The 14,067-nt window shown below is 41.3% G+C and overlaps 2 protein-coding genes across 8 annotated transcripts in view; one reads left to right on the top strand and one right to left on the bottom strand.

The window, feature by feature from the left end:
- The window catches only part of lcmt2 (leucine carboxyl methyltransferase 2), an 87,911-nt gene that overhangs the window by 12,550 nt on the left and 61,294 nt on the right, over positions 1-14,067 (bottom strand). The gene's annotated exons all lie outside the window — the stretch shown is intronic.
- Positions 1-14,067, top strand: part of tbccd1 (TBCC domain containing 1) — a 106,432-nt gene that overhangs the window by 90,198 nt on the left and 2,167 nt on the right. For all 7 annotated transcript variants that reach the window (XM_038789009.1, XM_038789004.1, XM_038789007.1 and 4 more), the window contains 3 exons: positions 1,764-2,130; positions 8,219-8,405; positions 10,918-11,415. In XM_038789009.1, the coding sequence (XP_038644937.1) occupies positions 1,764-2,130; positions 8,219-8,405; positions 10,918-11,415 (1,052 nt within the window). The remainder of the gene's footprint in view (positions 1-1,763; positions 2,131-8,218; positions 8,406-10,917; positions 11,416-14,067) is intronic.

Below are 14,067 nucleotides of genomic sequence, written 5' to 3'. Positions count from 1 at the left end.
AGAATGATCACGAGAATGAAGGGCTTGTCATATGAGGAATGGTTGAGGACTCTGGTTCTGTACTCGCAGCGTTTAGAAGGATGAGGGGGAGGGATCTCATTGAAACTTACAGAATACGGAGAAACCTAGATAGAGTGGACGTGAAGAAAATGCTTCCACCTGTAGGAGAGACTAGAACCGGAGGGCACAGCCTCCGGTTGTGCCTGATGGGACGATACTCTAAAACTATGAGGGGGAATTTCTTCAGCTTAAGGGTGGTGAATCTGTGGAACTCATTGCCGCAGAAGGCTGTGGAGGCCAAGTCACTGAGTTTCTTTAAGACAGAGATAGATAGGTTCTTGACAATAAGGGGATCATGGGTTACGGGAGAAGGCAGGAGAATGGGGATGAGAAACATATTAGCCATGATCAAATGGCAGAGCAGTCTCAATGGGCCGAATGGTCAAATTCTGCTCCTGTATCTTCTGGTCTTATAAACTTTTATTATAGTCCTAATTTTGTTATAAACTGTTCAGATCATGCAGCTGAGGTATCTGTTTGCCTTGGAAGATTTGAAGGAACATTCAGCGATCACAGTCACGGCTTTTCCCCCATTTAGAATTTAGAACAGTACAGCACAGAACAGGCCCTTCAGCCCTCGATGTTGTGCCGAGCAATGATCACCCTACTTAAACCCACGTAACCCGTATATCCGTAACCCAACAATCCCCCCATTAACCTTACACTACGGGCAATTTATCATGGCCAATCCACCTAACCCGCACATCTTTGGACTGTGGGAGAAAACCGGAGCACCCGGAGGAAACCCACGCACACACAGGGAGGACGTGCAGACTCCACACAGACAGTGACCCAGCCGGGAATCGAACCTGGGACCCTGGAGCTGTGAAGCATTGATGCTAACCACCATGCTACCATGAGGCCCTTGTTAATTTTAAACACCACCCACTCGTGTTATATCCCATGACCAATTAATTGCCCTTTAGTTGACAACTTCACATTTGGTTGTATTGAAAGCTGTTTGCAAAGATCTATCTCCAGTCTATCCAAATATCTTATCCTCATGTTAAGGTCTGAGTTTGCTGTACAATTTGGTATAATTGACTATTGTGTTACCAATGACCTCCCCCAGATCACTAATGAGGAGTATAACAAACAGAAGAGGATGTAACAACACATCTTGGGGTACCCTACATGTGACAGAATCCAATGGAAAGAAGCTACATCATTTAAAAATACATTTGTTTACTGTGTATTGGTCAATGTGATATCCATCTTCCTATTCCACCCATACATCATGAAAATGTTGGCATATAATATCTCATGTTTTATCAAATACTTGCATACATTGTAAATACAAATATTACGTTTGAGGTTTTTTTTTAATATAGTAATTGAGGCGAGGAATATCAGTCTTTGGAAATGCAGTATTTTTTCTACATTACACAATGTCAGCATCAAAACATTTTCAATTATTTGATTCCTCTACTCAGTTTGGTCATTTTAAAATCCATGTTAAGAAAACCAGCATTTTTCTTTCTTGTTCCAACAATCCTTCACTCATTTCTTTGTTGAATTGTCAACATATATTGGTCTGTGCCAGATTATCTGATAATATAACAAATTATGAATATCTCCCAAGCTGCTGCTAGTGATCATTTTCAATTGTGTTTTTAAAAATATTTTACTAGTTATGAACAATCTAGTACTGAAATGTTTCATAATAAATTGCTGAAAATTGTTACTTTGTTTTTATAATCCAGAATATGGATGACCATAACCACCTGGTATTTGTTCTGAACCACTTGTCGGAGTTATTGGAGCTTCTACTAGACCCTGAGCAACTCACAGCTTCATCCCACACAACCCATGACAGTATGGTATCTGTGGAGGCAGTTAAAGCATTGAACTTTCTTATTGAAGGAAGCGTTGGTCAGAATGAAGTAATTTACCAAGTGCATGAACTGGCTCTCTGGCAACCAATTCTAGCCACATCTGGTTACTCCAGGCTCTCCAAGATGTTCTGTTTCCATAAACTGCAGGCTTGGTTGAGAAGTGTGCTGGGACCAAATCCATTCGGTACTGCAGTCTGCTTCCAAAAAGGGAAGAAACTGGCATGGGCACAGCAAGGTAATTTAACTGGTCTAGATCTTGAAAGTAAAAGCAGCAAAATTAGTTATAAGTGGGGTTTGTCTTTTAATCCAAGACCACAAAATATTTAAATAAGAAACTGCATATAAAACAACATCTTTGGTTGGCAGTCGGATAGTAAGTGTAGGTTCTGTTCTTCACTTCAGACAATTTTCACTGGCCCATAAAAATAGGTGCTAAGTTCAATAAATACCATGTAATTATGTAGCTACATATTCCTGAAAATACTTGCCTATGGCTGTCAATATTTTCTCTTCCTTTTTCTTCTCTTCCACATTCCTTCCTTACCATTGCAAACTATCATATTTAGAAAGCAAAAGTAGGAAATTAACACTGCAGCATTTACTGGTAAGTGATAACCAGTTGTAAGGAAGTATGTGGAACCTGTCCACAGTGACTTGTCTCTTTTTGCTACTTTTGGCTTAAAGGATGCATTTTCTGGCCTCTGGTAAGTAGTGCTCTTTAACCACTCTGTTGAAAATATCAGAAGGTGCTAATTAGCATCCACAGTCTACTGTGTTAAACACTGTACTAACTTTCTGGTCTTTAAAATGTATATTACTTTATTTTGGAGATGTACAATCGGAAAACAAAATAATCACAAAAGCTGTCTACAGAGTATTTGAATGCAGCACTCCTTAACCTGCTCCACGTAATTTAGTTTATGGTGATATACTTTGTGTTGACCAAATTTACTCAATTAATACATTTTGTAATTAAAAAAAATAAAATTAAGATTGCCATTTTGAATTGTTGTAGAATTTTACACTTAGTCCCAATTTTAACTCCATGTCACTCTAAGTCAGTGGGCTTTGAGTCAGTTAAAATAGGGTCTTATATAGTTTTAACAATATCAAAAGCTGCCAGAGTGCATATCACTAAAATTGGAATGTCAGGCAGGTTTAAAAACAGAACTATATTTTGGTTATTAAAAAATGGTTTGGAGAATTGAATTGGCAACCTTCATGTTGCCCTTCATGTTTGGCATGTAGTACAACCTGTGATGAATGGTTTCCCCACTGACTAAATACATTGCTTCATATTATGCTGAACCATACAGACCAGAAAAAGGTACACAGATTCAAATCCTGATTGAAGATAGTTGCCCACAAAAATCTGGCATCAGCTATAAGAAATCTCTGCCATTGATCCCATCAAACAGGTTTTAGACCAAAAGAAATTCCACAGACAGCAAAGCAAAAGCTAAAAGCACTGATTATCCTTTACATGGATTAAGTTACAGAGAGCAAAATAAAGATAGGGACATACACACAAGATTAAGATAAAAGCTAAAATATCAAATCATTCTGGAGAAATTTGGCATTCTACAAATGTAAAATTAGTTTTTTGGGCTCAGAAGTTCACGGGAACTAAAACTTTGTAAACAATGAAAACCCAGTTACTCATTCAACAAGGTGTAACATAGGGTTTATACAGCCTCGCTGGTAAGACCATAAGACATAGGAGCAGAATTAGGCCACTTGGCCATCGAGTCTGCTTCGCCATTCAATTATGGCTGATATGTTTCTCATCCCCATAACCCTTGATGGCATGAGTGTGGGATAGTTCAAATCATCTTAGTTGAAAGGGCATGTGTTTCGATCGATACAGGATTGTTTTTTTTCCTTATTGGATTCCGTGGTGAAAGAGCTGTCAAAATTCAGTGGCTTAACTCAAACATAGTGTATTTGTTGACACATATGGAATACATAATAATAGAGACAAATGATCATGATTTGGTGGGGATCACTGAAACATGGTTGCAGGAGGACCGGAACTGGGAGTTAAATATCCAAGGGTACTCAGTATAGACAGGATAGAACAGGAGGTGGAGTTCCTTTATTGGTTAAAGATGACATCAAGGCTGCATTAAGAAATGATATTGGCACTGAAGGCCAAGATGTTGAATCGATATGGGTGGAAATAAAATAACAAAGGAAAAACTCCTTGGTAGGAGTAATTTACAGGCCCCCGAGCAATACTTCCAAAGTGGGTCTTATAATAAACCAAGAAATATGAAGGTTTGTGAGAAGGGCACAACGGTAATAATGGGTGATTTTAACATGCATATTGACTATATTAATCAAATTGACAAGGGTAGCCTTGAAGCAGATTTCTTAGAATGTATGAGAGATTGTTTCTTAAGGCAATATGTTATGGAGCCAAACAGGGAGCAGACTATCTTAGATTTAGTGTCATGTAACAAAGAAGGGATGATAAATAGTCTTGTCATTAAGGATCCTCTTGGAAGGAGTGATCAAGGCATGCTAGAATTTCAAATTCAGATTGAATGAGAGAAGTCACAGTGCCATACACGAGTTTTAGTGTTGGGCAGAGGTAAATATACAGGCCTGAGGAAAGAGTTGGCTCAAGTAGACTGGGCACAAATAATTAAGGGTAGGACAGTGGAGGGACAATGGTGGACGTTCAAGGAGACATTAAACACCTCTCAATTAAAGTATATTCCTGAGAGGAAGAGGAATTGTAAAAGGGAGAAAAATGTTCCATGGCTAAACAAGGAAGTCAAGGAAGACTGAAAGGCAAAAACTAGGGCATACCATAGTAGAAAAGCTAGTGATAAGCTGGATGATTGGGAAAACTTTAGGGGTCAGCAAAAGGTTACTAAAAATTGAATCAAAAAAGCTAAGATGAACTACGAAAGGAAACTAGCAGAAAACATAAATACTGATACCAAGAGCTTATATAAGTATATAAAGTGGAAGAGAATAGCTAAACTATATGTTGGCCCTTTAGAGGGCGATACTGGTGAGGTAATAATGGGGAACACAGATGGTAGAGGTACTGAACTAATATTTTGCCTCTGGCTTCACGGTAGAGGATAATATTTTTCTAAGAACTGCAGTGCAACAACCATCGCTAGGGAGAAGGTATTGAATAGATTAATGGGACCTGATGGCCTGCACCCCAGGGTATTAACGAAGGTGGCAGCAGAGATAGTGGATGCATTGGTTATGATATTTCAAAGTTCCCTGGATACTGGAACAGTCCTGGTGGATTGGAAACACGCTAATGTTCAAAAATGGAGAGAGGCAATAATTAGTAAACTATAAACCGGTTAGCTTGACCTCTGGTGGGGAAATTGCTGGAATCAAGCATGAAGGAGGAGAGGACTGAACATTTGAAAAGACAAAGCTCAATCCACCATTGTCAGCATGGCTTTCTGAAGGGTAAGTCATGCTTGATTAACTTGCTCGAGTTCTTTGAGGAAGTACCCAGCAAGGTGGATAATGGGGAACATGTGGTATACCTGGTCTTCCAGAAGGCGTTTGACAAGGTGAAAAGATTGATCCAGACGGTGAGATCAAAGGGGGTTGGGCTAGAATACTAGATTGGATTGAGGATTGGCTGACTGACAGAAAGCAGAGGGTCAGATTAAACAGGTCGTTCTCTGACTGGCGAACTGTAACTAGTGGGGCCGCCGGGTTCAGTCCTTAGACCTCAACTGTTTACAATCTATATAAATCATCTGCAAGCAGCAGCAGAGTGTAACATTGCAAAATATACTAAAATAGGTGCGAAAGCAGGCAGTGAAGCGGAGATATAGATATGCTAGGAGATTGGCCAAAATTTGGCAGTTAGAGTATAATGTAGATAAGTGTGAAGTTATCCATTTTCACTGATAAAATAGTCAGGCAAATTATTATCTAAATGGAAAGTAGATTCAAAATGCGTCTGCTCAGAGGGATCTGGGTGTCTTTGTTCATGAATTGCAGGAAGTCTGTATGCAGGTACAAAATGTAATAAGAAAGGCAAATGGAATGTCAGCGTTTATTGCAAAAGCACTGGAGTATAAAAGTAGAGAAGCATTGTTGCAATTGTGTAGGGTGTTCGTGGGACCACATCTGGAGTATTGTGACCATTTTCCGTCTCCTTATTTGAGGAAGGATGTAGTGGCATTGGAAGCAGTTCAGAGGAGGTTCACCAGATTAATTCTGGGGATGAAAGGGTTGACTTATGAGGAGAGATTAAACAGTTGAGTTTATACTCGTTGGAGTTTAGAAGGATGAGAGGGGATCTGATCGAGGTATATAAAATACTAAAAGGGATTGATGAAGTAAATGTAGATCAAATGTTCCCCCTTGTGGAGCAATCTAGAAAAAATGTCACAGATATAGGTTGAGGCGGTAGATTTAAAACTGAGATGAGAAGGCACTACTCTCAGAGGGTGGTGAATTTGTGGAACTCGCTGCCCCATAGTGCGGTGGAGTCCGAATCATTAAGAAGGAGATAGATTATGTTTCTGATAAAAAACAGGTTAAAGGGAAATGGGGAACAGGTAGGGAGGTGACTTTGAGACTAGAAAGAGATCAGTCATGATCTGAATGAATGGCGGTGCAGGCTCGAAGAGTTGAATTGCCTACCTCTGCTCCTAATTCCTATGTTCAACCAGGTCAACAGCCAATGAGGCAAAAATACTTAGTGTAAAGCCTTGTATTTTGATTCAGTCATGCGTACAGTTTTTAAAATCAAATGTAAAAGTATTCAAAAAAAGATCCTGCTTTGATTTAAGACCTACAAGTATTACAAGACATCACTCAGGAGTTCTTCAGGATAGTGCCTCATGCTCAAGTCTTCTGCTTCATCGATGACCTCCTCGCCATTATAAAAATACTTGCATTTATGTCATGCCTTTCCCAACCTTGGGACCTAGGCAAAACACACCCAGTAAATATAGTCAGTTGTAATTTGGGAAACGCAGCTGTCAATTTATGCACAGCAAATCCTCCACAAACAGCAGTGTAAAATGACCAGAAAGCTTTTTTTTGCAATGTTGATTTAAGGGAAAACTATGTTAGCCAGAACAAAGGGATTAGATCCTCTACTCTTCAAAATAGTGCTGTGAGATCTTTTATGTCCACCTCAGAGATAAACAGGGCCTCAGTTACCTCTCATCGGAAAGACGGAGTCCGATGGTGCAGCACTTCAGCCACAAAGTCTCACCCTAGGCTTTATTCACAAGTCTCTAACATCAAAAGTCAGGATGTTCACTGATTGCAGGGTCTTCAGTTCCATGTACATTTCCTCAGTAATGAAGCAGTATGTGCCCACATACAGCAAGACTTGGACAATATCCACACTTGGACTGATAAGTCGCGAGGAATATTCATGTCGCTAAAGTGCCAGGCTATGCCAAACCCATGTTGTGCCAGGCTATGCCATACCCAATGATAAGATAGAGACTAATCACCTTCCTTTGCTGTTTAATGCAATTAACATAATCAAATTTCCTACTATTAATCACATGGGGGAACACCATCGATCAACAACACAAATACTGTGACTACAAGAATAGGTTGGATATTCTGCAGATAATTCCGCTCTTCCATCAACTAGAAGTCACAAGTCAGGAGTGTGATGCAATACTCTCCACTTGCTTGGATGATTGTAGCTCTAACAATATTTGGGATTTGACACCACCCAGGACAAAGCACCCATTCACCAACTTAAATATTCACTTCCTCCACCACTGGCAGACCTAGGCTGCAGTTTGCACCTTCTGCAAGATGCACTGCAACGACTTTGAAAGCACATCTCTTAAAATTCACCACCAGAGACTACAGCAGCCCATCAGCACCATCTCAAGGACAGCTGGAGATGGGCAGTAAATGCTGGCTTTGCGAATGAAGCCCACATCCAGAGAATGAATTGTTAAAAATCGTTCTCTGGTGTATTCATCAGAGGCACAACCTTCTTCAAGGTTTTCCATTTCACTGGTAGTAATTAAGTGGATCTAGCAGCCATATATTATTGATATTGCTATAATGAATAATAAAATCTTTAGTGAATAGTTCTGGCACTCATCAAATTACCTAGAGTAACTATATTGTAACAAGTGATTTCTCAAAGAAGTTTAAATGAGTAACTTTTTCTGTTTTACAATTTAACTAATTTCCTGTCGACTGACTTATTGATTTGATTTATAATTTAGATTGTGCTGTTGAATATATGGTCATATGGCATTAAATAGATCTGCCCCAGGCAGCCATAGACTTTTAACATTCAACAGTCCAAACAATATTACTGAGCTACTTTCTCTGTTTCTAAGTTGAAGGCACTACAAAACGGGCAAAGATTGCATGCAATATTTATTCAGCACCTAAAGGCCACAAGGTGGTGGTAATGACACAAGTGTACAAGCAAACCCTGGCTAAAAGCTCGGATCAACTAGTTGGAGCTCATGTTAAAATTCATCGCTGCAATGACTGCTACATATATCTCTTATCTCCTTTAAGGTGAGATTTAAGTTTATGGTTGAAGAATTTGCATTAGTTTTAAACTGACAAAATAAGGCTGACTTATTAAACAGTTCAATTGGTAATGTCAAAAAAATTTTTATTTCTGTTGTAGATTTAGATTTTTGAGTAAGGTTTAAATGATGTAGGTTATGCAGAAAAAACTTGGCTATGTCAGTACTAGCTTTCACTGTTGGAACTTGTATTAATTTTGTGTTATCAGCAGGTATTGATTTAAGTAGAATATTTACACACAACAAATGATGTACAAAATAGTGTCCAAAATTATGAGTGGAAGAGATAGAGTGGACAGGATGAATTGTTTCACTTGGTGGCGAATTCTAGAACCAGGGGACATAGATTCAAGATAAGTGGCAGAAGGTGTAGAGGGGACATAAGGAAGAACTTCTTTACACAGAGAGGGTAGAGGGAGTGTGGAATTCGCTGTCCGAGTTAGTAGTGGAGGCAGAGACCCTAAACATGCTTTAAGATGCAGGGCTCTGGACTGGGTGCAGGAAGATGGGATTAGAATGGGCACCTGGGTGTCCTCTGGCTGGCAGATGGGCCAAATGGCCTTCTGTGCTGTAACTTTCTATGATATTGACCATTAATGTATTAATATATTCCAAGATAATTCATTAGAGAAATATTAAAAAAAAAAATTTAGATTACCCAATTATTTTTTCCAATTAAGGGGCAATTTAGCGTGGCCAATCCACCTACTCTGCACATCTTTGGGTTGTGGGGGCGAAACCCACGCAGACACGGGGAGAATGTGCAAACTCCACACGGACAGTGACCCAGAGCCGGGATCGAACCTGGGACCTCAACGCCGTGAGAAATATAAAACAAATTATGACACCTAGCTATATTGAGGCAGATAACCAAAAGCATAGTCAAACAGGTAGGTTTTAAGCAGTGTTTTAAGAGAGGAAAATGAGTTGGGAGGGAATTCTAAAACTTAGGGCCTAAGCAACTGAAGGCATGGCCACCAGTACTGATGCAAATAAAATCATGGATGCTCAAGAGATCAGAATTTGATGAGCACAGATAGTTGAGGATTGGAGGAGATGGGGAAATACAGGCTTTGGAGAGCTTCGAAAACAAGGATGAGAATTTTAAAATCAAGACATTGCTTGACAGCGAGCACAGAGGAGGTAACTTTCTGCAAGTTAGGACATGGGTATCAAAGTTTTGGATGACCTGAAAATTAGTGGAGGCTAGAATGCGAGCTCACTAAGGAGTGTGGTGAATAGTCAAGTCTAGAGGTAACAACGGCAATAATGAGGTTTCAGCCACCAGATGAATTGTGGCAGTGGCAAATTCGGGCAATGACCAGATTAATAAACACTTCTGGTGATAATACAAACATGTGGTTGAAAGCTCACAAATTTACAAAAGTCTGATTCCACATCAGACAGTTGTTGGAGAGATGATTCGAGCCAGTAGGTAGGGAATGGATTTTAGAGGGGGTGGGAACGACAGTCTTCCAGTATTTCATTAGAGGAAATTTATGATCATGGATGCTGATAAGCAGTCTGATAATTCAGCAACATTTGAAGAGTCAAGGCAGCACGGTGGCAAAGAGGTTAGCACTACTGCCTCACGGCACTGAGAACCCTGGTTTGATCCCGGCCCCGGGTCATTGTCTCATGTGGGGTTTGTACATTCTCCCCGTGTCTGCGTGGGTCTCACCCTCACAACCCAAAGATGTGCAGGGTAGGTGGATTGGCTATGCTAAATTGCTCCTTAATTGGAAAAAAAAATTTTATTTGAAGAGGCAAGAGACCTGGGTATTGTCAATATACATATCAAAACTAATGCTATGCTTTTGGATGATGTCACCGAGGGGCAGTACGTAAATCAGAAATAAGAGGGGGCCAAGGAAAAGTCCTTGGACACCAGGATAATGATGCGGGAGCAGGAAGAGAAGCCATTGCAACGGATACTCTGGCTTCCATGAGATAGATAAGAATGGAACAGATTAGGTTGTTTCCGGATGACAATGGAGAGGCATTGAAGGAGAATGGTGTGGTCAGCCATGCTAACAGCTACAAATAGGCAAGAATGAAGAGGAGATATGGTTTAACTTTGTTGTAGTCACACAGATTTCTGGATCTTTTTACTGACATCCCAAGGTGAATGAGCTGCATTATGCAGAAAATTGAAATATTAGCTTATTGCAGCAATTTAGATTTGCGTTCATCCTTGTGATTTGTCACGTTGAGAGACACTAATGACAGATGGCTTGTTTAATGAAGGTACAAAATGGACTCCAAGCATTTTTACACAGGAACGCATAAAGTCCACCTGGACTACTCAAGACAGCAGCATTGGCAAGGGCTGTAGAATGAGTTACTTGCACAGTCCCAATTCAGAAAGTGGTACATTACAGCAGGGGATTTGGATCTTTAGAAGGGAGAGGACAACATTTTTGTTTGGAGTAAAATGAATGCATATGAATGTTTGCCTTTTGTGTAATCTTTATATGCATATTGTTGTCTCGTTGCAGGTCTGTCAGTATCGAGAAGTGCAGAAATACAACCTTTGTACTTGGTCCTGTTCAAACAACCATCCACGTCCATAGCTGTGATGATGTGAAAGTAATAGCTATCTGCCACAGACTTTCAATCTCATCATCGTCTTCATGTACTTTCCATTGTCTCACATCTACCAATCCTCTAATCATGTCTGGGAACATGAACTTAACATTTGCTCCTTACCATACTTACTATCCAATGTTGGAAGATCACATGGCTAGGACCGGGATAGCCACAATTCCCAATTACTGGAATAAACCATTGTATATTGGTGTGGACAACAATGAAATGCCTGTCTATCAGCTGCTGTCCCCCAAAGAATTTTATCTATTTGTGATTCCATTTGAAATAGAGGGTGACACAATGGAGATCCCTGGAGGACTACCGCCACCATATGAAAAGGCTATAAGACAGAGAGAGCAGAAAATACAGAATTGGCAGAAGACTATTAAGGAAGCAGGACTTAGCAAGTTAGTAATTATACACTGAAAATACCGATGAGGTATTTGTCTCTTCCATCTCCTTTCCTGAAGGCAGAAACTGTTGTTGGGAATTATTTTATTTGTGGCAGTAGCGCTCATATTTGTTGCCTTAGCAACTGTTTTTCATATGTGAAATTAAAACAGTGATAGTCAGGAATCTTCATCTGTTGGATCATCAGAACCAGGGCTGATCCCCTGGTGTGGTGGCAATGGTAGAGCAAGGGAATATGCCAGGCCATGAGGTTGCAGATTATGGTTGAATACAATGCTGCTGCTGATGGCCCACAGTGCCTCATGGATGCCCAGTCTTGAGTTGCTAGATCTGTTTGAAGTCTATCCCATTTAGCACTGTGGTAGTGCCACGCAACACGATGGAGGGTATCCTCAATGTGAAGACAAGACTTTGTTTCCACAAGGACCGTGCGGTGGTCACTTCTACCGATACTGTCATGGGCAGATGCATCTGCAGCAGGCAGGTTGGTGAGGATGAGGTCAAGTATGTTTTTCCCTCTTGTTGATTCCCGCACCACCTGCTGCAGTTCTAGTCCAGCAGAAATATCCTATAGAATCCGGACACTCTTGGTGATGGACATTGAAATCCCCCATCCAGACCATATTCTGCACCCTTGCTACCCTCATGCTGATGATGGCCAGTATGTGGTAATCAGAAGGAGTTTCCTTGCCCATGCTTAACTTGAAGCCAAGAGACTTCATGGAGTCCAGAGTCGATGTTGAGGACTCCCAGGGCAACTCCCTCCCGACTGTACACTGCCTCTGTGCCCTATCTCTACTTCGATTGTCCTGCCGTTGAGACAGGACATACCCAGGAATGGTGATAGTGGTCTCTATAAGGAATGATTCTGAGTATAGCCCATGCCAGGCTGTTGCTTGACTAGTTAGTGAGATAGCTCTCCCAACTTTGGCACAAGCCCCGAGACATTAGTAAGCGTCGACAGGGCTGGGTTTGCCGTTGTTATTTCCAGTGCTTGGGTCTGTCCCGTTTCATTCTTTCTTTGGAGCAGTTGGAGTCATATATAGGCCAGACCAGGTAATGATGGCAGATTTCCTTTCCTAACGGACATTAGTGACCAAGTTGGGATTTTACGACAATCGACAATGGTTTTATGATCATCATCAGACTTTTAAATTCAGATATTTTATGACGTTTAAATTCCACCAACTGCCACCTTGGGATTCGAACCTGGGTTGCCAGATGATTATCGTGGGTCTCTGGATTACTAGTCGAGCGACAATACCACTATGCCACCGCCTCCCCGCCAAATTCACTATACCATCATGATAATGAAGTTGGCAAACTATTGCGTTTGCGGAACATTCATTGTTAATAGTAGGTTAAGTATGGAGTACATCAATTGTGTAGTATTTTAAGGATAAGCAAAATTATATTGAATTCAAGTGCATAGACAACTACATTCTTACTGGAGAGCAGGCTTGAATTTCTGTTCTAGGTAATCCAGATTTTTGTACTCATGGAAAAAACTGATTTTCCACTCCGTGTTGCTTGTTTTTTCTTTCCGTGAAAGAAATTTGCCATAAAGTACCGTCTCTGAAGACAAAGCATGATTTTGTCGTTTATATGGGCAGGGAAGATGGCGAGGATCCAAAGAGTGGCCTGGAGAGGAACTGGCAGTCAGGGGGGTGGGGCTGCCGAACTTGCTTTACTACTATTGGGCTGCAAATGCGGAGAAGGTGTTGGGTTGGTTGGGTGAGGGGGGAGAGAGAATCAGGAGTCAGTTTAGGTAAAGGTGGAAGCCTGCTAGTGTGAGGGGATGGGATTGTGGGTGCTGTTGACAGCTCCGCTCCCATTCTCCCTGAGGACGTTTTCAGGGAATCCGGTGGTAGTGGCTACGCTAAAAAATGTGAAGGCAATTCCGACAGCACTTTGATGCGGTAAAAGGGTCAAGGATGATACCAATCAAGGACAGTCATAAGTTTGAGCTGGCTAGGTTTAGGGGATGGGAGGATAAGAGGGTGGCTGTAATGGGGGAATTTGTTCCTGGAGGGGTGGTTTGCAATTACGGGCTCACGTAGTCGGAGAGGTTCAGATACTTACAAGTCTGGAATTTTGCGAGAAATGTTTTTTCAAGTTTTCTGGTTGCGCCACCCGTGCCGTTGGCGGAGAGGGTACTGTCGCTGGCTGGGTTGGAAGACTTCAGGTATCTGTGGAAGATTGCTGCTGGAGGACAGGGCCTTGTTGAAGGGGATTACGGTGAAATGGGAGGATGAGCTAGGGGGTGAAGTGGAAAAGGGTGTGGTGTGAGGCCTTCCAGAGGGTGAATGCCACGTCGTCATGTGCAAGACCCAAGCTCATACAACTGAAGGTGGTGTATCGGGCACACTTAACAAAGACAAGGATGATTCAGATGTTTGAGGGCATGGAAGATAATTCTGAGTGGTGTGGGAGGGGCCCAGTGAATTACATACATATGTTCTGGGCATGTCTTAGCTAGCCAAGCTTTGGAGCTCTCTCTTCAACACCATGTCAGCGATCTTAGGCAGGGATCTGGTGCTGGGTCCCCTAAAGGCCATATTGGGGGGTCAGAGCTGCCGGAGTTGCAGGCGGGAGTAGGCTTTAGTCTTTGATTCGCTGATTGCTTGCAGATGGGTTCTGCTGGAGTG

Source organism: Scyliorhinus canicula, chromosome 2 (genome assembly GCF_902713615.1).
Source record: "Scyliorhinus canicula chromosome 2, sScyCan1.1, whole genome shotgun sequence".
NCBI lineage: Eukaryota > Metazoa > Chordata > Chondrichthyes > Carcharhiniformes > Scyliorhinidae > Scyliorhinus > Scyliorhinus canicula.
Note: the sequence above shows the minus strand (reverse complement) of the source record. Positions and strands in the feature narration are given on the sequence as shown.